Genomic DNA, 27,256 nt, shown 5'->3' with positions numbered 1-27,256 from the left:
CAGATTCCTGCAGAGTTTGGATCGCAGCATTCCTGCAGCTTGTGTGCTCCTATCTTCCTGTTCCCAGAGGCCCTATACAGTTTTCTCTTGGGCCAGGGATGTGTGCAAAATTTGGCTGTACTGGCTGTCCCTCCTGCCCTGCAGTCTCAGGAGCGCCCACCTGTCTGGGCGGTGAGCTCTCTCTCCCTTGGGGTTTGGGAGCAGGGAGTTGTGGGCTGGGATCAGTGAGGTTCGTCCCCAGCCAGAAACTGGAAGTGCCCAGTCTGAGAGGAACTTTGCCTTTGTGTGTCCTGAGTCCACCAGGCAGGTCACTTGGAGCAGAAAAGTTGGTCTTACCTCTGATCTTGGGCCTGAAGTCGCTCCTCAGAGCTGGGATTCAGCTCTCTGTGAAGGCAGCCTATATTGTTTTTTAAAATGGTTTTAATGTTCGTAACAGATGTGATTTTGAGTCTTGTTCTAGTCTTCCTCTGGGAGAGAGTGCAGGATACAAGCTTTTCAGGTTTCAGACTAAAGAATACAGTATTTTGGGAGAAATGTTTTGTCTTCACCATTTTAAAAAAGATTATTAAGCTCTCAACACCTTCCAGAGTAATATGGATTAGATTTGATAAAGGGTTACTGTGTGAAGAAGTAGATTCAGGAGAATAAAATAAAAAAAATGAACAAAATTTCTTCCTAACCAATATGTACATCTTCCACTGACTGAGTCAACTCATAGAGATATCTTCAGGATACTAAAGTTTTGTTTGAAATTTATATATCAAAGAATATAGAGCTTTGGTGAGTCTCACTGTCATACCAGCTTGAACTCCTGATCCTTAGGATCCAGTCCCAGACAGACATTACAGAATACAATAATTGTAGGTGTGGCCAGCTTCCTCATCTCCCCGCCTAGATATCTCAATGCCCTTGCACAACTTGAAGAAGCCATTGAAGGGTAATTGCCCCAATTTCCTGGACTTTGGTGGGGGGAAGGTGGTTATTATAAAGTTGTTTCTCTGAGGAATTTAGAAATGGTCATAATTTGACAGGGAAAAATTAGCTCAAATGTATTATACAGCCATAATCCCATTTGGTAGAAATACTTATATTTATTACTAAGCTAAAGTTATAATCTTTTACATTGGTCCAGAATTTATTTGCTACAGGTTTAGATTTTCTTTGATATAATTTTTTTTATCAATTTAAAATGAATATTGTTGCTCTCATGTATATGCATTGGGTCCATAAACACAGTTAAGCATATAAGGTTTATACCTGGTCCTTACTGCTCTCAAAAAACGAAGCTGAGATGATTAAGCACGTGAGTTAAGGCCCAAATAGTAAATTCATGACTCTAAGTTTATTGTTAGAGTTCTTTCAAGATAATTTATTAAGATAATTAATGGACAATAGTCCAGATTACTTACATGGTTAGATGGTTTCCAAAAATGTCAGCAATCCCCAAAATCTGACATTCAATGTTATTTAAATTTTGTTGAGACATGTCTACTCCTACCAGCTCCCCTTTGGTGGATTCAAAGAAAAAATTGAACATCTCCACTTCCAGGTGAGGTAATGAATTGTGGCAAGACAGCCACTTGGCAAGAATTGCCTCTATTCATCTACAGACTAAATACTGTCCAGAAAAGGACACAGTATAGAATAAGCTGGCTGATAATATGTACCAAGCCCAGAGGGATCAGCCCTTCAAGATTCTTTGTTTTAAAAATCTGTCAGATGATCCTAGGACGGAAGGCTGAAGACTTTTTCTCACATATTGCTGACAGGGTACTGTGCAAGTAGAAACTTGTCTCTACAAACTGTCTCAGTTCTAGAAGCTGTGTCAGGCTTTCTATATTTACAGATATATTGGTCATTCTTAGATTTCTGATGGGGTTGAAGACTGATTATAGTCTCATAGCCTACACAGGCTGTTAACTTTGAGAATACATATTTAAATAGATACTTATCAGGTAGTATACAAACTAGCCAGGATATAACATGGATTTTTGAGCCTTTATTAAGATAAAATAGATAACTAAATGTTATGTTTAACTGATAAATGTTGTATTGGGTGTTAGGTACATTTTATACTTTTAAATTACAAAATGATAATAGTTGTGCTCTGCTTATATTTGAGAGAGAAATGTTTTTTCATTAGACAGAAAGGGTAACGTGTAGATTGATGTCATTATGCAGGTGAAGGCAAGTATAGGCTAGAACGAGGTCTGTTATTGTATGAGAAGGATGGATGGATGGGAGAAAAGTTTTGAAGATGCAGAGGAGGGCTGAGTGAGGAGGAGGGTCCTGGGAGAACATGGCAGCAGATGTTGTGATTCCTCTCTGCACGTATGTTATGACTTTTTTTTTTCAAAATTGGATATTTTTAAACTTACATTTCAAATGTTATTCCCTTTCCTCATTTCCCATCCATAACGCCTTATCCCATTCCCCTTCCCCCCTTCTTCTGCGAGGGTGCTCCCCTATGCACCCACCTATCCCTTCCTGCCTTCTCACCCTGAAATTACCCTACAGTGAGGCATGGAGCCTTGGAAGGAACAAGAGCTTCTCTTCTTATTTGTACCCAACAAGGCCATCCTCTGCTACATATGCAGCTGGAGCAATGGGTCTGTCCATGTGTGCTTTTTGGATGGTGCTTTTTGGGATCTCTGGTTGGTTGGTATTGTTGTTATGGGGTTGTAAAGCCTTTCATCTCCTTCAATCCTTTCTCTAATTCTTCCAATGCAGACTCTGTTTTCAGTTCAAAGATTGGCTGCAAGAGACAGGAGAGAGGAGAGGGTAAGAAGCCATGGCAGGTGATGTTCTGCTCTGTGTATTTACAGGTTGTTATTAATGTTCCTAAATGATGGATGGTACCAGGCTTTGTATGTTTAAGTGGGCAATTATATCTTACCATTTGGGTCAAAGGTTATTGTGTTGTGTGTTCTTTTATGTGACGGTTTGAGTGTAGAAAAGTGTGTGGTAGCAAGAGACACTGGGCGGCCGCGAAGTTGGGATGTGTTTCTGCCAAGATATCTAGCAGATATCTTGGGTCATCGTGGAGTGGACCTAGTGGGGTAAAAGACAATACTGTTTTTTATTTTTTATATTTTTACAACAACAGATGGTGAACTAATGTGATAGGCAAGAATCCACTAGTAATCCTAAAAGTTGAGAGAAAGTTTTATTTTCTAAGTAAGAGGAGGCCGGTGCCATGTTAAGTCATGTGATATCTTAAGGATGGGGAATTCAAACAATGAAACAGGGAAGCTGCCTGGGCTGGCAGGTTGTAGGTCCCATGCTGTGTGATAAGTAATGGCAGCTCAGAGAGTTAGAGATTAAAAGGTTTTAAAGAAAGTTGTTTAGAAAGTCTTTCAGGATACTCATATTCTTTTTAACGTGGGCTCCACGGGAATTTTAGATTGAAATCCTAGTTAGACAAGCTACTTCTTAATTACAGGTATTATTAAAAGGTGATTAAGTTTGTTTTTAGAAAGAAGAGAGTAAAGAAATTACCTGAATCAGGTGGGGATTTTCATCCACAGTTCAGAGCTTAGATAGGAAAAAATTAGTCACTAACTCCAAGTAAAGAGTTGTGATGAATGTCTCTAACACCAGGGAGAGTGAATGCAGACATATATTATAGAAGTTATTAAGGTTAAATAAAAATCTGTGGCTCCAGGTAGAGAGCTTAACAGATGGATATATTTTGGGCTAAAGTCCTTAGTTTTAAGTTGCTTATTGGTTTTACAATTGATAGAAGGTATTTAAGTTTGTTTTAAGGAGAGTAAAGAGATTACCCGAATCACGTGGGGGATTTTCATCTATGGTTCGGAATTTAGATAGGGAAAAATTGGTCACTAACTCCAAGTAGAGAGTTGTGATAAATGTCTGTAACACCAGGGAGAGTGAATGCAGGCATATATTATAGAAGTTATTAAGGTTAAAGAAAAATCTGTGGCTCCGGGTAGAGAGCTTGACAGATTGAGATATTTTGGGCTAAAGTCCTGGTTTGATATGTTGCTTATTGATATTGGAATTGATAAAAAGTATTTGGTTTGTTTTATGAATTACACCGCTAAAGGCCATATGGCTCGTTGATGCCGGCTAGCGAGGGTTTGTGGTTACTTTTGATATTTACCACACAGGAAGCTCGGATTCTCTTAACTTGGGCTCCATGGGAACTTTGGGTTAATTTCCTGATATCACAGAGTACTAAAGCCTATCAGGTTCATTGTTTAGCTTACTTCCTTCTTAAATTGTTTAGTCTTCATGATGGGTGTGACTTTGAGTTTTATGGTTATATTATTACACTGGGAGAGAGTGCAAGATACAAGCTTTTCTGGTTTCAGACTAAGGAACACAGTATTTTGGGAGAAAGATTTTGTCTTTATGTTTTTAAAAAGTGTGTTTAGGCTCTAGAAACCTTGCAGAGTCATACTGATCAGATTTGATAGAGGTAGACCGCCTGAAAAATTTATTCAGGAGAATCAAACAAAAAGATACCTCGATTCTAAACTTTTGTCTTGAGAGTTGTATTTTACAGAGTGTGCCTACTTGGTTTCCTGGTCTCAAGGACTTTCAGCTGGGTCCAGTCAGGATACATTGGCTACATCATTTGCTTTATTCTTCCTACCCCCTACTCCCAAGTATATCTCAACGCCCATGTACAGCTTGAAGAAGTTATGGAGGAGTCGTTGCCCCAATTCCCTGGACTTTGGGGGGCTGAAAGTGGTTATTCTAAAGTTGTTTTTTATAAGGAATTTAGGAACGGTTGTAATTTAACAGGGAGGAATTAGGTAGATTGACTTATACAGTCATAATCTCATTTGTTAACTAAGCTAAAATCATATCTTTGCTTTGATATGGAATTTATTTGTTAAAAGTTTAAAAGTACAAGGTTTAGAGCCAGTCCTTCTATTGATGTCATTACAAGCTTCTGAGTTGATTACACATGTGAGTTAAGGGCCAAATAGTAAACATATTACTGACTTTGTGAGAGAACTTTCAAGATAATATTAAAATATAAAGACAACAGTTCAGACTGTCTTATATAGATAGATGGTTTTCAAAAACGTCAGAAATCCACAAAATTTGAGATTTAAAGTTATTTATCTTTTGTTGAGACACATCTGCTCCTAATAGTTCCCCTTTGGTGGATTTAACCAAGAATTTGAACATCTCTACCTCCAGGTGAAGCAATACTTTGTGGCTAGGCAGCCACTGCACAAAACTGCCTGTTTCATCTACAGACTAATACTGTCCAAAAAAGGACAAATTATGCAGAATAGTTGACTGATAAACTCTGCCAAGACAGGGTGATCAGCCCTTCAAAATCTGCATTTCAAGAGTCTGTCAGTTGATTTTGGGCCAGAAGGCTGAAGACTTGTGCTCACGTGTTGCTAACAGGGGACTGTGCTAGTGGAGGTTTGTCTCTACAATCTCTCAGTTCCAGAAGCCATGTTAGGCTTCCTATGTGTATAGATATTTGGTCATTCTCAGATTTCTGACGGGGTTGAAGACTGGTTATAGTCTCATAGCCTATCAGGCTGTATAACTCTGAATATACATATTTTATTGGATAGTTATCAGATAGTATACAAGCTAGCCAAGATATAATACAGATTTTAAGCCTTTCTTAAGCTGGAATGAATAACTAAATGTTCTGTCTAACTGATATAGTGATGGACTGAGTGTTGAGTATATCATAGGCTTTGTAAATTGTAGAATGGTAATAATTGTACTCAATTTATATATAAGTGAAAAGGCTTTTTAACTGGACGAAAAGGGGGAAATGTTGTGGTTTGCCATGAAGTTATCTGTATTTTGATGCTAATTCCACTGCCCCAAGGACAGCTGCCTAGTCCAGTACTCAGAACTCAGGTGACTTCAACAGAACCACCTCCCCAACGAATTTGTAAAGTACAGGTGAGGGACAGGTACAGGATAGAAGGAAGCCTGTCATTGGAGGAGAAGGAAGGATGGGCGGGAGAGAAGTTTGAAGGAAGAGGAGGAGACTGGAATGGAAAGGAGACAGGAGAGAGGAGAGGGTGAGAAGCCATGGCAGGTCATGTTAAGATTCTGTTCTGTGTATTTACAGGTTGTTATTAATGTTCCTAAGGGATGGATGGTACTGGGCTTTGTATGTTTAAGTGGGCAATTATATCTTACCATTTGGGTCAAAGGTTAAAAAAAAAAAAGATTGGCTGCGAGCATTCACCTCTGTATTTGTCATGCTCTGGCAGAGCCTCTCAGAAGACAGCTATATCAGGCTCCTGTCAGCATGCACATCTTTGCATCAGTAATATTGTCTGGATTTGGTGACTGTATGTATGTGGACTGGATACCCAAGAGGGCAGTCTCTGGATGGCCTTTCCTTCAGTCTCTGCTCCAAACTTTGTCTCTGTATTTCCTTCTGTAAGTATTTTTGCCCCCCCTTCTAAGAAGGATTGAAAGATCTGAACTTTGGTATCCTTTTTCTTGAGCTTCATGTGGTCTGTGGAGTGTATCTTGGGTAATCAGAACTTTTGGGCTAATTTCCACTTATCAGTGAGTGCATGACGAGTGTGTATTTGTGTGACTGGGTTACCTCACTCAGGATGATATTTTCTAGTTCCATCTATTTGCCTAAGAATTTTATGAAGTCATTGTGTTTAATAGTATTTAATAGTGTTTAATAGTATTCCACTGTGTAAATGTACCACATTTTCTGTATCCATTCCTCTGTTGAAGGACATCTGTGTTCTTTCCAGCTTCTGGCTATTACAAATAAGGCTGCTATGAATACAGTGGAGTGTTGGACTATTCTTAAGGGATGGATGTGTATAGGATTTTGTGTTGTCTAGATAAGCAAATTATATCTTATCAATTGGATCACTGGACATTGTATGATTTGTTCTGTCATGTGGCAACTTAATTGAGTTCAAGAGAGTGTATTGTGGCCTGATACACCTGGTCCACCACAGAATTGGGATATGTATGTCTGGAGTGCTGGAAGCCAGCCAAGAGAGCTGTGAGAGGGGGTGGAGCAGCCTTACAGGGTGGGGTGTTTGAATGGCTCACTGACAGCGGGTCAGGAAATAGATGTGGGCAGCTTGGAGTCACTGAGACAAACCTGTACTAGCTACAATGGTTCACCTGAGTCAGAACTAGCAAGAGAGCATGACTGTGAGTGTCCATAAGTGAACTGGTTCTGCCCCTTTTTTTATTTTTATTGGAACATATAAGCTTTCATAGTAGGATTTGATCATTTTTTGAATTTCCTCAGTTTCTATTACGTATCTCTTTTCATTTCTGATTTTATTAACTTGGACACTGTCTCTGTGCTTATCGATTTTGTTGATTTTGTCAGTGAACCAGCTCCTGGATTGTTGGTACTTTGTATACTTCTTTTTGTTTCTACTTGGTTGATTTCAGCCATGAGTTTGATTATTTCCTGCCATCTTCTCCTCTTGGTTAAATTTGCTTCTTTTTATTCTAGAGGTCTGAGGTGTGGTCTCAAGTTGTTAGTTTTTTGCTCTCTCCATTTTCTTTTTGGAGCACTTGAAGCTATGAGGTTTCCTCTTAGCACTGCTTTCCTTGTGTCCCATAAGTTTGGGTATGTTGTGCCTTCATTTTCATTAAATTCTAAAAAGTCTTTAGTTTCTTTCTTTATTTCATCCTTGACCAAGTAGTTATTGAGTAGAGCATTGTTCAGGTTCCATGTATTTGTGTGCTTTCTTTTGTTTTGGTTGTTATTGAAGAGCAGACTTAGTTCATGGTGATCTAGTAGGCAGCATGGGATTATTTCAATCTTCTTGTATCTATTGAGGCCTATTTTTGACAAATTACATGGTCAATTTTAGAGAAGGTACCAAGAGGTTCTGAGAAGAAGGTATATTCTTTTGATTTAGGATGAAATGTTCTATAGATGTCTGTTAAATCCATTTGGTTCATAACTTGTTAGTTTCACTGTGTCTGTTTAGTTTCTGTGTTGATGAGAGTGGTGTGTTGAAGTCTCCCACTATTATTGTGTGAGGTACAATGTATGCTTTGAGCTTTAGTAAAGTTTCTTTTATGAATGTGAGTGCCCTTGTATTTGGAGCATACATGTTCAGAATTGAGAATTCATCTTGGTAGATTTTTCCTTTGATGAATATGAAGTGTCCTTCCTTTTCTGATAACTTGTGGTTGAAAATCAATTTTATTCGATATTAATATGGATAGTCCAACTTGTTTCTTGGGACCATTTGCTTGGAAAAAGTTTCCCAGCCTTTTACTGTGAGGTAGTGTTTGTCTTTGTCACTGTGGTGTATTTCCTAAATGCTATGTCTTGTTTATGAATCCAGTCATTTAGTCTATGTCTTTTTATTGAGGAATTGAGTCCATTGATGTTAAGAGATGTTAAAGTATAGTGATTGTTGTTTCCTGTTATTTTTGTTGTTAGAGGTGGAAGTATGTTTGTTTTGCTATCTTCTTTTGGGTTTCTTGCAAGATGATTACTTTCTTGCTTTTCCTAGGGTGTACTTTCCCTCCTTGTGTTGGAGTTTTCCATCTATTATCCTTTGTAGGGCTGGATTTGTGGAAAGATCTTGTACAAATTTTGTTTTGTATGGAATATCTTTGTTTCTCCTTCAATGTTGATTGATAGTTTTGCTGGATATAGTAGCCTGGGCTGGCATTTGTTTTCTCCTAGGGTCTGGAATTCATCTGCCTCAGATCTTCTATCTTTCATAGTCTCTGTCAGGAAGTCCGCAGTAATTCTGATAGGTCTGCCTTTATATGTTACTTGACCTTTTTCTGTTACTGCTTGTAATATTCTTTGTTTTGTGTATTTGGTGTTTTGACTATTATTTGATGGGACAAATTTCTTTTCTGGTCCAATCTTTTTGGAATTCTACAGGCTTCTTGTATGTTCATGGGCATCTTTTTTTTTTTTTTTTTTTAGGTTAGGGAAGTTTTCTTCTATAATTTTGTTGATGATATTTACTGGCCATTTAAATTGTGAATCTTCATTCTCTTCTATACCTATTATCCTTAGGTTTGGTCTTTTCATTGTGTCCTGGATTTCCTGGATGTTTTTGGTTAGGAGCTTTTGCATTTTCTTTGACTATTCTGTCAATGTATTCTATGGCATCTTCTGCACCTGAGATTCTCTCTCCTATCTCCTGTATTCTGTTGGTGATGCTTGCATCTATGACTATTGATCTCTTTCCCACATTTTCTATCTCCAGTGTTGTCTCACTTTGTGATTTCCTTATTGTTTCTATTTCCATTTTTAGATCCTGTATAGTTTTGTGTAATTCCTTTATCTGTTTGGTTGTGTTTTCCTGTAATTCTTTAAGGGATTTTTTTTTTTGGTTTCCTTTCTCAAGGCTTCTACTTTTTTTTAACCTGTGTTGTCCTGCATTTGTTTAAGGGGTTTATTTATATCTTTCTTAAAGTCCTCTATCATCACCATCAGATGTGATTTCAAATCCAAATCTTGCTCTTCCAGTGTGTTGAAATATCCAGTATTTGCTGTGGTTGGAGAACTGGGTTCTGATGATTCCAAGTAGTCTTGGTTTCTATGGCTTAGGTTCTTGTGCTTCCTCTCACCATCTGGTTATCTCTGAAGTTAGTTGGTCTTGCTGTCTCTGACTGGAGCTTGTACCTTCTGTGGGCCTGTGGGCCTGTAAGCCTGTGATCTTAGTAGTGAGAGCACTCCTTGGAGACCAGCTTTCTCTGGACAGGTTTTGGTTCTAAGTGGTGTGGGTCAGCTTTAGCTCTGGGTGTAGATGGATACCAGAAGCTTCCTGTCGCAGGTTGTTCTGTGGCTCCCATGTCCTGCACACTGTCAGTGGGTTTCTACTTGGACAGTCAGTGGAGTGATCATGGGGTCCCACCTATGGGCTTAGGAGGGAGAGCACTCCCAGCAGACCAGCTCTCTCAGGGCAGGTTTTGAGTCTGAAGGACTGAGGGACAGCCTTAGCTCTGGGTGCAGATGAAGACTGGTAGGGTCCTGTCCTAGGCCATCCTGGGACTCCTGTACTACATGCGCTGTAGGCAGTTCTCTCTTTGGATAATATGTGGAGAGAAAGTGGGGGCCCACCTGTGGGCTGTGGGCTGTGGACCTAGGAGGGAGAGTGCTCCTGGCAGACCAGCTCTCTGTTGGCAGGTTTTGCATCTAAGAGCTGTGGGACAGCTTTACTCTGGACACAGATGGGGACTGGAAGGGTTACATCACAGGCCTCCCTGCTTCTCCTGGGCCCTGTGCACTCCTGGCAGGTTTCTCTTTGGATAGTCAGTAGAGAGAAAGTTGGGTCCTACCTGTGGGTTGAGGAGGGAGAGCACTCCTGGCAGATCAACTCTCTGCAGTCAGGTTTGGGGTCTGAAGGCTGTGATACAGATGGAGACCGGAAGGGCCCCCAATTGGTTTTTAATCTGTCAGTAAAGAAAGCCATGGGGCATTTCCTGGGCAGAAGGAATAGGTGGGATTTTGGTGTTTTTGGAGAAAAGCAGAGATGCAGGGGAGAAGAGGTTCACCATGCTTTGGAGAGAGAGGAACCCTGAAACCACATGAGATCTCCGGAGGAGCTGTGGCCACTCCTACAAGTGTGTGGTAAGAAATTTTGGCAGAGACTAGATGTATCCTAGCAACTAAAGTTTAGGGAGGGTGGGAGGTACAGAGATAAGAAATTGATAAAGTCATGCCTTCCCATTTGAGAGATAGTAATACCCAGCAATTGTGCCAAAAGGCAAGTAAGTTGCACATGAACACTTGTGTGTGTGTGTGTGTGTGTGTGTGTGTGTGTGTGTGTGTGTGTGTTTTATCTGTGGATTCAAGGGAAGCTGGGTGGAGGGTGGTAGCATGGCCTATTCCTGGACCTAAGGTTATGTAGCAAAATGCTAAATACAACACAAAGCACTTACACCATTTAGTGCTTGGGTCTATGTACATAGGTGAAAGACCATCCCTGAAGAACCCTGAATCCCTGAAGGAAACCCGTTCTCCCTCCTTGGGAACTATCAATTGCTCATAGATTAGCAGCTAGTAGTGTGGCTTCATGATGATGCCCGTACCACCATGGTACTAAGAACCAGGCATAGGCCTGGGGCGGGGTGGACAGGGTTAAGAAAAGGCAGACTTGGGTCATTCATGCTACAAGAATACAAAAGCTTTAAGTAGGGTCCACAGTATAAATACACCAAGTCCACGAGGTTGAAAATACCAGGAAGCACAGTGGAAAAACAAGTCTATGCCCTCAGGATATAAACAGGAGCAAAAAACCAGGAACTGACTCAACGGTTACTACCCTGGTGTGCTGCCCATGGCCAAACAGAAAAGGCCAAGATGTTCTTTTGTTAAGAACAAAAACTTCCACATGCATCAGCAAGGCTCAGCAGGGAGCCTATAACTGAGGAAGCCCAGGAAGGTTCAATAGTTTCATGGTATCATTTCATGTCCAAGATGGGATTTTTTTCTGACTTGATCTTGTGATTCATGCAGTTACAGTTTGTGTTCATGTATACAATAACTCTCTCATGGTGAGAAAATGTTTTGTTGAGGAGAATCACTACCGTTGACTATTAAATCTTTCTACCCGTCCCTAGATGATCACTAATCCCTGGATGGCAGTATGATACAGATGTCCTATTTAGAGCTAAGAATACCAGATTGTTATTCTCTACATGTTTACCTACTATGTCCCTCATTATTAGCACCACCTTTCCATGAATGGAGCTTCCTTTATGAGAGTTGAGAGATGAATGGAACTCTAAATATAAATGTAAGAATTTGGGTGACAGACTAATTACTATGCCCATTTTGCAGGTTAATAGCATTAGATTCTCTTACAGGCCTATGACTTATCTAGCAACATGTATTGGTCCAAATACAGGTCTCAGGTTTGGTCCAAATAGCCATAGGTTATTGACCCTAATAATGGCACCAGATTTGGTCCAGATAACAGTGCCCACTTTGAGGTGGACTTGAAGTTCAGTCAGGAAGTTGTTGAATACTCCTCTGACATTTAAGCAAGTATTATAGCAGTGTACCTATCTTTCCCAGTCAGCATTAAGTGATACTCTGAGAATTCACAGTTGAGTGAGATCTGTGACTACTTTTTACCCCTAGGAACACTCATAGCACATTCCAACACTGATTGCTAACCCCTAGGGGTAAACTTTTATGTGAATATCAGCATGATTTCTCCAAAAACTATGCCGCAAGTAGGTGGTGTTGTGTTGGCTATTCCTAGTTATCAACATCTCTACATCTGGAATAAACTACAATCTAGAGATGGAGGGCACATTTGTGATCCAGATCTTGAGGCTGGAAGACACAGGCTTCTGACCAGGGTCTTGACATGGATGGAATATGCTTTTGATCCATATCTTGAGACATAGTGGCCAAGAGAATCTTAGGCCCGTGTAAGGTAGTCCACACCTTTAATCCCAAGAGAGTGAGGCAAGAAAATCTCTGTGTTCAAGGCCAGCCTGAGACAGAGCAAGTTGCAAATTCAGGTGAGGAGGAACACAACTTTAATTTGGGCCACACCTTCTGCTGGAGGCCTACATAAAGACATTGTAAGAAGGGAGTCTTGGGGTTGGGGATTTGGCTCAGCGGTAGAGGGCTTGCCTAGCAAGCGCAAGGCCCTGGGTTAAGTCACCAGCTCCGAAAAAAAAAAAAATGAAAGAAGGAATTCTCACTCTTCTTTGCCTGATTGCACTTGTGTTGGTATCTATGTCTACAGGATTTCAGCTTATACAGAAGACTAGCTGAAACAATTAGCCTCATGAGACTGAGGAAATACTTGATTCTTGAACTTCCCATTCACAGTGGCCCATTGTTGGGTTAGTTGGACTGAAGAATGTAAGTCATTACAATAAATCCTCTTAATATTTAGATATACTCTGGAAGTTCTCTGACTCTAGAGAACCCTGATTAATATAGGTGTCTTAAATAGTAGGGTCCTAACATCAAGTTTTGGAGGAAATCTATTCAATTTTTATTAGATAGCAGCTCAAGAAAGGCTACACATTCCCTGTACCTGGCATTTTATTTGTTAGAGTTTGGTGTGTGATAGTGTTTTGTTGTCCTATTATAGAGAACTCTATTTAAACTCTTCTTGTATGTGTATATCTATATATTTCATAAAGTTTCTACAGTAGTATATTTTCATTCTAAGAAGAATTGCATCAGAATGTTGATGGGAATTACATTAAAATTGTAGATTGCTTTTGGTGAGATGGCCATTCTCAAAATAATAATCCTATGAATCAAGGAGTACATGCCTAGGAGTGGTATATCTAGGTTTTCAGGTGGAACTATTTTTAATTTTCTGAGAAACCACCAGATTGATTTCCAGAGTGACGATACAAGTTTGCACTCCCACCATCAATAGAGGAGTGTTCATCTTTCTCAACATGCTTGCCAGTATCCTTTTGCTTCAGTTTTTTTTATTGTAGCCATTCTCATTGGTATGAAGTGGAATCTCAGGGTCCTTTTGATTTGCATTTCCCTGATGACTAAGGATATTGAACATTTCTTTAAGTGCTTCTCAACAATTTGAGATTTTTCTATTAAAAATTCTCTGATGAGGAAAGTCACTTCATACTCATCAAAAGGAAATTCCACCAAGAGAGTGTCTCAATTCTGAACAACTAATCCCCAAATGCAAGGGTACCCACATTCATAAAAGAAAATTTATTAAACCCCAAAACATTCATTGAACACCACACAATTATTGTGGGAGACTTCAATACCACACTCTCACCAAAGTACAGGTCACTGAAACAGAAACTAAACAGAGACTCAGTGAAACTAAGAGAGATTATGAACCAAATGTATTTAACTGCTATCTATAGGACATTCCACCTTCCAAAAAGGAATACACCTTCTTTTCAGCACCTCATGGTACCTTCTCCAAAACTGACCATGAAAGTGGTCACAAAACAACCCACAACTGATACAAGAAGATTGAGATAATACCATGCATCTTATTATACCAAGGCCTAAAGCTGATCTTCAATAACAGCAAAAGCAACAGAAAACCCAGGCACATGTGGAAAAGGAACAACTCTCTACTCAATGACAATTTGGCCAGGGATGAAATAAAGAAAGAAATTAAAGACTTCATGGAATTTAATGAAAATATTGACAGATCATACCCAAACTTATGGGACACAATAAAAGTTTTGCTAAGAGTAAAATTCATAGCACTACATGCACTAGCATCAAAATTGGAGACAACTTACACTAGTTACTTAACAGGACACCTAAGAGCTCTAGAATAAAAAGAAGCAAACACGTCCAAGAGGAATAAACAGAGGAAATTGTTAAACTCAGGGCTGAAATCAATGAAATAGAAATAGAGAGAACAATACAAAGAATGAGCAAAACCAAAAGTCAGTTCTTTGAGAGAATTAACAATATAGATAAACCCCTAGCCAAACTAACTAAAGGGCCTAGGGATAGTATCCAAATTAACAAAATCAGAAATGAAAAGGGAGACATAACAATGGAGGAAATTCAAAAAATCATCAGATCCTACTACAAAAAGCCTATACTTAACAAAACTGGAAAATTTAGATGAAATGGATGGTTTTTCTAGACACATACCACATACCAAAGTTATATCAAGATCAGGTAAACTTTCTAAACAGGCCCATATCCCATAAGGAAATATAAGAAGTCATTAAAACCCTCCCAACACCCCCCAACCCCCGCAAAAAAGCCCAGGGCCGGATGGATTTATTCCGGAATTCTACCAGACTTTCAAAGAAGACCTGATACCAATATTTCTCAAAACTATTCCATAAAAAAGAAACAAAAGGAACACTACATAATTCATTCTATAAAGCCACAATTACACTGATAACAAAACTACACAAGGACCCTACCAAAAAGTGAACTTAAGACCAATCTTATTTATGAATATTGTTGCAAAAATCTCAAAAAAGTTCTTGCAAACTGAATCCAAGAACACATCAAATCCATCACTCATCATGATCAAGTAGGATTTATTCCAAGGATGCATGGTTGGTTCACTATACAAAAATCCATTGAAGTAATCCACCATATAAACAAACTCAAAGAAAAAAAACCACATGATCATCTCCTTAGATGCAGAACAAGCATTTGATAAAATACAACACCGCTTCATTATAAAAGTAATGGAGAGATCAGGAATTCCAGGTTCACACCAAAATAAAAGCAATTTACTGCAAACCAACACCCAATATCAAATTAAATGGAGAGATACTTGAAGCAATACCACTAAAATCGGGGACAAGCCAGGGATGCCTACTCTCCCCATATCTATTCAATATGGTACTCAAAGTGCTAGCTAGAACCATAAGACAACATAAAGACATCAAGAGGATATAAATTGGGAAAGATGAATTAAAGGTATCACTATTGATAATATGATGATGATATGATAGTCTACATAAAGAACTCCAAAAATCTTACCAGAAAACTTCTCCAGCTGTTACACAACTTCAGCAAAGTGGCCAGATATAAAATTAACTCAAATAAATCAGTAGACTTCCCTTATGCAAATGATAAACAGGCTGAGAAAGAAATTAGGGAAACAATTCCCTTCACAATATCTTGGGGGTAACTCCACCCAAACAAGGGAAAGTTCTTTATGATAAGAACTTCGAGTCTCCCAGGAAAGAAATAGAACAAGATCTCAGAAAATGTAGAGAACTCCCATGCTCATGGATTGGCAGAATTACCATAGTAAAAATAGCCATCCTACCAAAGGCAACCTACAGATTCAATGCAATCCCTATTAAAATCCCAACACAATTCTTCAAAGACATGGAAAGAGCAATTCTCCAATTAATCTGGAATGGCAAAAAACACAGAGTAGTGAAAACAATTCTTAAAAATAAAAGAACCTCTGAGGGAAATACCATCCCTGAACTCAAGCTCTACAATAGAGCAATAGTGATAAAAACTGCATGGTATTGGTACAGAGACAGACACATTGATCAATGGAATAATGTTGAAGACTCAGAAATAAAACCACACACTTATGCACACTTGATCTTTGACAAAGAAGCCAAAAATATACAATGGAAAAAGAAACCATCTTCAATAAATGGTGCTGGTCTAACTGCCTGTCTGCATGTAGAAAAATGAAAATAGACCCATATTTATCACCATGCACAATATTCGAGTCCAAGTGGATCACGGACCTCAACATAATACCAGATACACTAAATCTAACATAAGAGAAAGTGTGAGAGAGACTTGAACTCATTGGCCCAGGAGGAAATTTCCTAAACAGAACTCCAATGGCTCAGACTCTAAGATCAAGAGTTGATAAATGGGACTTTTGAAACTGGAAAACTCCTGTAAGGCAAAGGACATAGTCAATAAAACAAATCGGCATCCTACAGATTGGGAAAAACTTCACTAACCCTACATCCAACAGAGGGCTCATATCCAAAATATATAAAGAACTTAAGAAGGTCACCACCAAAAAAACCAAACAACCCAATCAAAACTGGGATATAGAACTAAACTGAGAATTCACAACAGAGGAATCTCAAATGGCTGTGAAGCATTTAAAGAAATGTTCAAAGTCCTCAGTGATCAGAGAAATGCAAATCAAAAGGACCCTGAGATTCTACCTTACACCAGTCAGAAGAGCTAAGATCAAGACCTCAGGTGACAATACATGTTGGTGAGGATGTGGAGAAAGAGGAACAGTCCTCTATTTTTGGTAGGATTATAAACTGGTAAAATCACTCTGGAAATCATTTTGGAGTTTCCTCAGAAAATTGGAAATAGTCCTACCTAAAGACCCAGCATTATCACTCTTGGGAATATACCCAAAAGATGTCCCACCATGCCACAGAGGCACATGTTCCACTCTGTTCATAGTGGCCTTATTTGTGATAGCCAGAAGCTAGAAACAACCAAGATGTCCCATGACAAAAGAATGGATACAGAAAATGTGATTCATTTATACAATGGAATAGTACTCAGCTATTAAGAATGAAGACATCCTGAGTTTTGTAGACAAATGGATGGAACTAGAAAATATTATACTGAGTGAAGTAACTCAGAACCAGAAGGAGATATATGGTATGTTCTCACTAGATTGAATATTGGCCAAGATAAAAGTATAGAATACCCAAGATATAGTCCACAAAACTCAAAAAGTTCAACAAGCTGAAGGGCCCAAGTGAGGAGGCCTCAGTCCCATTTGGGAGGGAGAAGAAAGCAACACCAAGGGGGCAAGGAGGGATGGAGGAACAGGGGAGAGAAAGGGGATGGATGTTGGGGGAGAGGAGAACATGATCTGGTATTGGGTGGGGGAAAAGGACTGAAGTCCTGAGGGCCAGCAGAAATAATTGAAAATGGCAACCTCAGGAGGAAGGAGGTTGGGAGGACTTTCTAGAATGTACTAGAGACCTGGGAAATGAGAGATCCACAGGACTCAAAGTCTGGGACACTAGATGAAATGCCCTACAGTGGCGAGAAGAAACTTATTGAACCCACTTCCAGCAGAAAGATAGGGCATCAAATGAGTTGCTATCCCACAGTCAAATGACTCATAATTCTTCCAGTCTAAAAGAAATGCAGGGATGGAAATTGAGAAGAGCCTGAGGAAAAGAAGCTCAAGCGACAGGCCCAAAGTGGGATCCAGCTCAAGGGGAGGCCCCAAGATCTGACACCATTGCTGTGGCTATGGGGCATTCACAGAAAGAACCTATCATGACTGCCCTCCAAAAGACCCAACAAGCAGCTGAAAGTGTCAGATGCAGATATGGGCACCCAACCAATGAACAGAAGGTCCTGACCTCTCTGGTTGAATCACAGAAAAGCTGGAGGAAGCTGAGGAGGAGGACAACCCTGTAGGAGGACCAGAAATTTCAACTAATCTGAACCCCAGAGATCATTCAGACACTAAACCACAAACTAGGCAACATACACCAGCTGAGAAGAGGTGTCCAATACACATATACAGCAGAAGACTCCCAGGTCTGGGTTTAGTCAGAGAAGATGCACCTAACCTTCAAGGGACTGGAGGCCCCAGGAAGTTTAGAGGTCTGGTGGGGTGGGTCTGGTGGGGATATTCTTGTGCAGGTAGGGGAGAAGGGGAAGGTTTGGGATGTGGAACAGTCAGGGGGTGGACCAGGTGGAATCTGGAGTGTAAAAACAAGCAAACGAATAAACAAGTAAATAAAAAAATTAAAAAGTCTCTGTTTAATCTCCTTACCCATTTTTAATTTGGTTATTTGTTTTGTTGAGATCTTCACATACATTGAATATTAACCCTTGATTAGATGTGGGGTTAGTGAAAATCTTATCCAGGCTGTTGTTTTTTCCTATTGATAGTGTCCTTGCCTTATAGAAGTGTTTTAGTTTCATGCAGTTCCATTTATTAATTGTTGGTCTTAGAGTCTGAGACATTGGTTTTCTGCTCAGAAAATTGTCTCTTGTATCAAAGTGTTCAAGGATATTTCCCACATTATCTTCTATGAGATTTAGTGTATCTGGTTTTATGTTGAGGTCCTTGATTCGCTTGGACTTGAATTTTGTGCAGGATGATAAATATGAATCTATTTGCATTCTTCTACATGCAGATGTCTAGTGAGACCAGCATCATTTCTTGAAGATGCCTTCTTTCCTTTGTATGTTTTTGGCTTCTTCATCAAAATCAAGTGTACATAGCTGTATGAAGTTATTTCTGGTTCTTTCATTTTATTTCATTGATCAACTTCTCTGTTTCTATACCATGCCATCTTGAATTGGAATAAGGAGAGTGACACGATTGTCTTGTTTCTGATTTTAGTCAAAATGTTTCAAGTTTTTATCCATTTAGGATTAGGTTAACTGTGGGTTTGTTATATGATGCCTTTACTATGGTGTGATGTATTGCCCCCATTCCTAGACTTTCTAGGGTTTTTATAATAGAAATATTTTGAATTGTGTCAAAGGTTTTTTTGCATCTAATGAATGATTATGTGGTTTCTGACATTGATTATTTCTTTGTGTTGGAATATGGTTAATGTTGGGAATTGGTTCTAATGTTTTTAATTAATCTGGCCCCAAAAATCAGGAATCTTCATGTCCAAAAGCTGATTGCTTTATTGTCAATCGATCAATAAAGAGCCAATGGCCAATGGCTAGGCAAGTAGAATAAGCTAGGACCTTTGGATTTGGTCAGGTTAGAAACTGGGAGAAGGAGAAAAATTGCCATGATTCAGAGGGAGATGGATCAGATTTAGATCTGCAGAAGGAAAATAATCTGAAATATATGTGAGAAGGAATGCAGTCCCTGGAAGGCTGCCCAGAAGCATCTTGTGCAGCAAAGACTAGGAAACCACCCAGAAGGAGCCAGAGCAACAAAGATTAAATCTAGAATTGGAGGGTGTTAAGCCAGGATTACAAGAGTCAGATGCATGCTAGTTGTGGGGAGGATTAGAACTATCCAGTCTTTGAGCTAGCCAAGCGATTTAAAAAATACCCATCTCTCTCTCTCTCTCTCTCTCTCTCTCTCTCTCTCTCTCTCTCTCTCTCTCTCTCTTTCTCTTTCTCTCTCTTTCTCTCCCCTCATCCCTCTTTCTCCCACTGTATGTGCACACACATGTGCATGTGTGTGTGTGTGTGTGTGTGTGTGTGTGTGCATGTGTATGTGAATCCAGATATCTCCTGGGCAGGTGCGACCCCCAGGAGCCAAAGGAGTGTAGTCAAGTATTGCTACAGGTTAATGTTTTTCTCCCCATTACTCTGATCTTTATTGGTGTTTAAATGTTTAAATTTTTATTGTGTTTCACATTTTTAAAATTACACAACATATTTTGATTGTATTCTTTCTCTTTTTTCAAGTCCTTCCAGACACTCTCCCACTTCCCACCCAAGTTTATGTTTTGCCCATTTCTTTTTTTCTTGAAAAGCAAATAAATTTCATATTTACCTAAAAACTGATATTGCAAACGTAGGGACAGGGGGTAGCGGCAAGATACAAATCTTCTGCAAACTTGTTAACACTGTCTCACCCAATACAATACAACCATAATGCTCATCTTCTTCATAGAATTACTTATATAATAAACTACCAATCAAATCTTCTCTGGATAATATTTGCTACTTTTTGATGGCGGGGTAAAGAACAGAACTTGGGTTGGAGACTATTCTTTTGGCAGATCTTCTCAGTCATTATAGATATTGCTTCATAGTTCTTACAAAATAAAATTTTCTCTGAGAAGCACTTAAAAAATCCCCTGGATGGAATAGTTAGGGACTCAGCTTTAGTCGTACATCCTCTGACCTTCCATTGTTGTTTCTTAGTTGTTTCTGGATCAGTGAGAGTTCCTCTTTCAGCTTCTATGTTCAAAACGTTTTTGTTGGCTCATAATTCCTTGGAGACAAATCATGGGATGCACACATTCCACTGGTTCTCTATATGAAGCTGGAGGCATTTCACATCCAGAGTACTAGACTTGCATTCCCAAGCCAGCTGAGAAGACATTGTCATCACATTCTCAAATAAGCCTTCTGTGATCTGCAGCGGCAACCCGTTTGCATCTTCAGCCCACTGTTGAGATAAAATTCCTAGATTCTATCTATCTATCTATCTATCTATCTATCTATCTATCTATCTATCTATCTATCTACCTACCTACCTATCTATCTATCTATCTATCTATCTATCTACCTATCCATCATCTATCTATCTATCTATCTATCTATCTATCTATCTATCTACCTATCCATCATCTATCTATCTATCTATCTATCTATCTATCTATCTATCTATCTATCTATCTATCTACCTATCTATCTATCTACCTACGTACCTACCTATCTATCTATCTATCTATCTATCTATCTATCTATCTATCTATCTATCTATCTACCTATCCATCATCTATCTATCTATCTATCTATCTATCTATCTATCTATCTATCTATCTATCATCTGTTTCTATTCATTCATTCATTCAATTTACATCCCAAAGTCAGGCACCCTTCTCCCAATATCACAACCACACAGTTCCTGCCCCTCCCCTACTGACCCCTTCTTTTCACCTTTGAGTGGGTTGAGGACCCCCTTCTATGTGACTCCAACCTGGCACACCAGGTTCCTGCAGGACTGGGTACATCCTCTCCTAATAAGGCCAGACAAAGAGACCCAGTTATGGAAACTGGATTCAAAGGTGGGTAACAGGTTGAGAGACAGTGCCTGTTCCAGTTTATTTGGGAGACCTGAATGAAGATCAAGTTGTACATCTGCTACATATGTTTGGGGAGGTCTAGGTCTAGCCCATGCTCACTCTTTGCTTGGTGGTTCATAGTCTGGGAGTCCCAAAGGGTCCAGGTTCGTTAAATCTGTTGGTCTTCCTGTGGTGTTCCTATCCCCTTCAGGTCCCTCACTCATTCCTCCAACTCTTCCACAAGACTCCCCAAGCTCTAACTAATGCTCATCTGTGGATCTCTGCATCTTTTTTCATTGGTGGAACCTTTCAGAGAACAGTTTGTCTGGAACCCTGTCTGTAAACATAACAAAGTAATTATTAAAGTTAATAATTTCAGGGATTGATTCTTGCCCATGAAGTGGGTCTTAATTTGTGCCAGTCATTGATTGGCCATTCACTCTGTCTCTGCTGCGTCTTTGCTCCTGCACGTCTTATAGGCAGGACACCTATAGATTTTGTGGTCTTTATCCCTCCACTGGGAGTCTGGTGCCGTATTCTAGGTACCATATTCCCCACAGCTAAAAGTATCACAAAAATAACCCCCATGGGCTTTCTGGTGCCTGCACCCCAGCCCCGAACTCAGGCACATCCTACAGATGCCCTCCCTGCTCACTTATGTTAGAGTTTTCCTTCTCATATCCTCTGTAGGTCTGGATTAGTGGAAAGATATTGTTTCAATTTGCTTTCGTCATGAAATACCTTGGTTTCTCTATGTATGGTGATTGCAAGTTTTGCTGGGTATAGTAGTCTAGGCTGACATCTGTAATCTCTTAGGTTCTCCAAGACACCTCTCCAGGCCCATCTGGATTTTGGTGTCTCTGTTGGGGAGTCAGGTGTAATTATGATATGTGTGCCTTTATATGTTGTTTTTTCCCCTGCTGATTTTAATATTCTTTCTTTGTTATGTACTTTTAGTCTTTTGATTATTATGTGGAGGACAGATTTTCTTTTCTGGCCCCATCTATTTAGTATTCTGTTACCTTCTCATCTGTTCATAGCCATCTTTCTTTAAGGTACAGAGTTTGTTCATTTTTGTTGTGGTTGTTTGGTTGGTTCATTTGTTTTGTTTTGTTTTGTTTTTTAAATTTTGTTGTGGGCTGGAGAGATGGTTCAGCAGTTAAGAGCACCGACTGCTCTCCCAGAGGTCCCGAGTTCAATTCCCAGCGACCACGTGGTGGCTCACAGCCATCTGTAATGGGATCTGATGCCCTCTTCTGGTGTGTCTGAAGACAGTTAATGGGTACTTATAGATAATAAATAAATAAATATTTAAAAATTTTTTGTTGAAAATATGTTCTGAGTTGTTGAACTGGGAATTTTGTCATGGACCTCCAACTATTCTTGAGAGGTGCTGTGTTATCACACCATCCCAAATTTCCTGAAAGTTTTTTGTTAAGAACTTTGTACGTTTGGCATATTCTTTTACTGATGCACCAATTTACTGTATTGTATCTTCGAGAGTCTCTCTTATATCTCTCGTATTTTGTTGGTGATGCTTGTGTTTGTAGTTCCTGTTCTCTTACTAGATTTCCATCTCCAGTTTGTCTAAGTTAGTGTTTTCTTTCTTGCTTTTATTTCCATTTTCGTCTTTAATTTTATTTGTTTCCTTCATCTTTTCAATTGCATTTCCCGTATTTCTTTAAGAGATTTATTTGTCTCCTCTTTAAAGGTCTCTATCTTCTTCACAGGATGTTCTTCAGGTGTGTTAGGATATCCAGGTCTTGCTGTATTAGGAGAGCTGGTTTCTGATGGTGTTATATTGCACTGGCTTTGTTGTTTATGTTCTTCCATTTGCCTTTAGCCATCTCATTGTCTCAAGTGTTAGCAGGCCTGAAACTCCCTGGGAGTAGCAGGCTTCTCAGACTTGTTGTTATGGATGGTAGCAGGCTTCCCTGGAGGAAGACAGAGCTCTGATCTGGGTAATGAGGTTCTGATAAAAAATTGCAGGTAGTTGTATGGACCGAAAGATGGAGATGTGGAATACAATTTTTGAAGTATATGCTAAAAATTTCTGTCATTTCCTCAGTGTCTACTATTACAGCTCCCCTACTGTATCTAATTTTAATTTGAATCATTTTCTTTTCTTTTCTTTTGGTTAATTTAACTACAGGATTATCAGTCCTGTTAACCTTTCCAATGAAGTTGCTCTTCATTTCATTGATTATATTTTTTATTTTTATTTCAAGTTCAGCCCTGAATTTGGTTATTATTTCTTTTTTGTATATCGACTTGTGCATTTGATTGCTCTTATTTTCACAAATCATAACAGTACATCATTAAAAGATTAAACAGAGGTCCCTCAGTTCTTTGATGTAGGTATTTAGTGCTATAAACTCACTGCTCAGGATTGTTCATTGGATCACACAGGTTTTGGTTTTGTTTGTTTGTGTCATTCAATTATGGGAATTTAATTTTTTTACTTGATTTATCCCTCTACTCAGTTGTTCAGCAGTTTCTTCTTTAGTTTCCCTGCACTTTCTGGAATTTCTATCGCTGCTGACGTCTAACTTCATTCCGTTGTGGTCACATGGAATGGAGGATGTGATTTCAATTTTCCAAACTTTACCTAAAAGAGTTTGTTTCATTTGTTTTTCATAATTTAGAAAATGCGTCCACAAAATCTGGCTATTGGGCATTTCCTTAATTGATGATGGATGAGGAGGTGCCACCCCGCTGTGGATGCCGCCTTCCCTGGGCTGGTGCTCCTGGGTTCTATAAGAAGACTGAGCAAGTCGTGGTGAATAAGCCAGTCATTTTCACTCTTTTATGGCCTCCACATTAGCTCCTACATCCAGGTTGCTGTCCTACTTATGCCCTTTCCCTCACTGCCTCTCATGATGAACTATGTCTGAAATGTGAAACTGAGCAAAGTAAACCTTTTCCTCCTTAAATTTCTTTTAATTTATGGTGTTCCAACACATCAATAGTAACAACAATTAAAACAGTTCTTTAATGCTTGGGTGGAATGCTTTGTAGACATCTATTAAGTCCATTTTTATTAATTTCTAGGGTTTCTTTCTTTATTTAAGCTCTATCTTAAGTTTTCTTATGAGATATTGTCCTATGTTATCTAATGCCTCATTCCTGGGTCACGGCTTTTCTATGAGATGTGGAACACTCCCCATTCCTGCACACACAGGTGTGGCTTACTCAGAATCACATCCTGTTCCCACCCATATCCATACCTCATGTTGAAGTTGGTATAGGATATAGAACTTTCTATGCACCTGTGGAACAAATGACAAGTCCAATATAATCATATCCTAGGCACATAACTTCTGCAAAAGCTTCTGGGACATGTATCACTGGTTGTGCTCTTGTGAGCCTAACTTATACTAAATCTGGTCCTCACTCTGATATGGTACCTTTGAAGCTGTTGAGAGACATTGAACTGAGCGCCTTGCACCTATCCTGAGGTTAAGTGCAGTCTTCACATCGCCTCTGCAGCTCTTCTTCCTTCTTCTCTTTCTCCTTATCATCATTGTTGTTGTCACCATTGTAGTTATTATTGTTGTCATCATTGCTGTCATCATCATCATCATCATCATCATCATCATCATCATCATCATCATCATCGCCATCGCCATCGCCATCGCCATCGCCATCGCCATCGCCACTACCACTACCACCACTACCACCACTACCACTACCACTCTCTTCTTTGCAGGCTGTCATGAGTTGAGCATCTGTGTTCCACCACATGCTCCTAGTCATGACATTATCCTTCATAACAAGCCAGAAGCATTACAGGACCACAGACGGAAACCTCTGAAACAATGAGCCAAAAATAAATGTCTCTACTGTATATTGATTTTCTCAGACATTCTGTCACCTTATCAGTTCTCAAATGATTATCACTTGAATAAATATTATTTGGGTTTTGTTGTTTTGCTTTGCTTTGTTTAACTAATTCCCATCTTCCAAGCATTGAGGTTTGGGGTCAGGGGACAGTAAGCAGGAGACAGTATACAGGATACTTGGATATGATAGCATCACCATTATAATTTAAAGTTGTTGGTTTGGATGTATAGACTAGCAGTTTGAATTTTGGGGCTTTTGAGTTGAAGCTGGAACAAAAAGGCTTTGTAGACCATTGGGATCAAATCATTGCAGTTACAGAAGAACAAGCATTTGAGGGAATACACCGAAAAAGGGCTGTGGTTTGAATGCAGCTTTTGTGTTCACCCGAAATTCACATTGAAATTTGATTGCCACTTGGGCAGGATTGATAGTGGGTCCTTTAAGGAAATTGGTATGCACACTATTAATGTCTCTTGACATTAGTCACATTATCCATGTAAATCATGATATTCTTAATTTTTTCCACTCATGCAATAGTGGACAAAACGATACAGGAGTCATAAACTGCTTTCTGATTGGATCTGAGGTCTGCACTCCAGTAGGCAATTCATCAACATTTTAAACATGATCAAAAGCCCATGTCCCAGGAGGTCATGTTCTCAAGCAGGGGAACTTGCTACAGTTGCTTTGCTAAATATTTTATATATTTTAAATATTCATGTTTATATACATGGGTTAATGCTGCTCTCAGCCTCCTTCCGCAGAAGGCAACAATGCCCAAGACCCATAGCTAGTAAAAGTGCATAGAACAAGGTCTAGAATAACTACTGAAAGTTCAGTCATAAATACAACATCAATTTTCAACTATTACAAGGCTTCTATGAGAAAGAAGGGGAGCAAAAATGAAAGATCCGGAGCCTGGGTAGGTGCTGTAAAATGCTGTCTTATGGATACAACATGGCTGCTGCACTAGTGAATTCATAGCAGCTATGGTTACTTGCAGAAGTCTTGGACAAATTCAAGCCAGCTGAACCAGTCATTTTAGCAGGCAACAGAAGTAATTGGACTTGGTGGGTTACATAAAAGAAAAAAAGAAAAGAGGACATGAAAGTAGGAGGGAGGTGTATTGGGGTATAACCTGGGTAGGTGAAAAAGGAAGTTAGGGGTCAATATAATAAAGACAAATTGTATAAATGTATGGAATTGTCAAAGAATGAATATAAGTTTTCTTTTTTAAAAATGGGGAAACAAATTCTGAATTTCCCATAAAGGAGCTGTATTGCTGATAGTCTGAATCCTGACTTACTGTGCATTGGTTCTCCTTACCTGCTAAGTTTATAGTGAATTAACTGTCAGTATGTGAAAAGTAAATGAATGAACAGAGGAGAGCAGCTATAAACATGACAAGATATCAGGCACTCTCTGCAACAATGATTCAGTGAACAGAAGTCACCATGAGTAAGGACAATGGCAAACCAAGGAAGTTAAACACTTGTTGGATGAATAGATGCCATGAATAAATGGAATTAATGAAACAATTTCTTTCGGAAGTCACTGAAATTATTAAAGGCAACACACCCCTTGGTCATACCATGAGAAAGTAGTTCTTTCTGGTAAAGATGTCAAATTTTCTCAGACCAATTTTCTAAAATATTTAGCAAGTACCATGCCATCTAAGAAGCTCAACCTCCACTCTTATCTTTGTCAGTGTAAAACCACTTCCGTATTTGTCTTACTGAAGTTAGACTTGGGGACTGAGTAACAGGGTGTGACAATTAAAAGCTGTTGTCCAGGATTCCTGCACACCAAGAGACAGCTGTGACCATGAGTAACTCCAAGAAAGTCAGGGTGAGCATAGCCCCTCTGAGTAAGGTGGAGTGGGGGAGTGGGCGCTCCACTGAGGGCATTTCAGATATCTTCCTAGCTCTGTACTGATGTTCTTTTCGATCTGAGCAGGAATTGAAGACCAGTGGCATCAGATCTTCCTCTAAGGGCTCTGGGCTCCAGCCAAGTTTTGAACTTTATAGATTTTCAGGTACAGCATGGATAAGAGGCTGGGGACTAGGCAGTTTCTCCCATATACCTGTATCTGTAGGTTTTTAAGTAGATTGTTTCTCTAAATTCCTGGGTCTAGGGAGGCTGAGTTTAGAAATCTGGGCTTCTAGGTCCTGGATAGTGAATGCTTACACCACTGGACTAAGCGGTGACATTGGGGTGATAAATGATGGCTGGGTGGTTGATCTTTGAATTTTATGCACTTGAAAGTGTGTGAATGTGCACATGCCTGAGT

The 27,256-nt window shown here is 39.4% G+C and overlaps 1 protein-coding gene across 16 annotated transcripts in view; it reads left to right on the top strand.

The window, feature by feature from the left end:
* Cd209cl2 (CD209c molecule like 2) overlaps window positions 1–27,256 on the top strand; it is a 169,325-nt gene that overhangs the window by 129,051 nt on the left and 13,018 nt on the right. For 3 of the 16 annotated variants that reach the window (XM_087579499.1, XM_087579498.1, XM_087579500.1), the window contains one exon: window positions 26,923–27,001. The exons of 5 other annotated variants lie outside the window; for them this stretch is intronic. In XM_087579499.1, the coding sequence (XP_087435625.1) occupies window positions 26,923–27,001 (79 nt within the window). Of the gene's footprint in view, window positions 1–5,992; window positions 6,400–7,056; window positions 7,150–10,453; window positions 10,562–26,674; window positions 26,815–26,922; window positions 27,002–27,256 lie in introns of those variants that run through there. 8 more of the 16 variants (XM_087579507.1, XM_087579509.1, XM_087579508.1 and 5 more) reach the window with 8 other exon arrangements.

This window comes from Rattus norvegicus, chromosome 12, assembly GCF_021556685.1.
Source record: "Rattus norvegicus strain SHRSP/BbbUtx chromosome 12, alternate assembly SHRSP_T2T, whole genome shotgun sequence".
NCBI lineage: Eukaryota > Metazoa > Chordata > Mammalia > Rodentia > Muridae > Rattus > Rattus norvegicus.
This window is presented reverse-complemented; position numbering and strand designations above follow the sequence as displayed.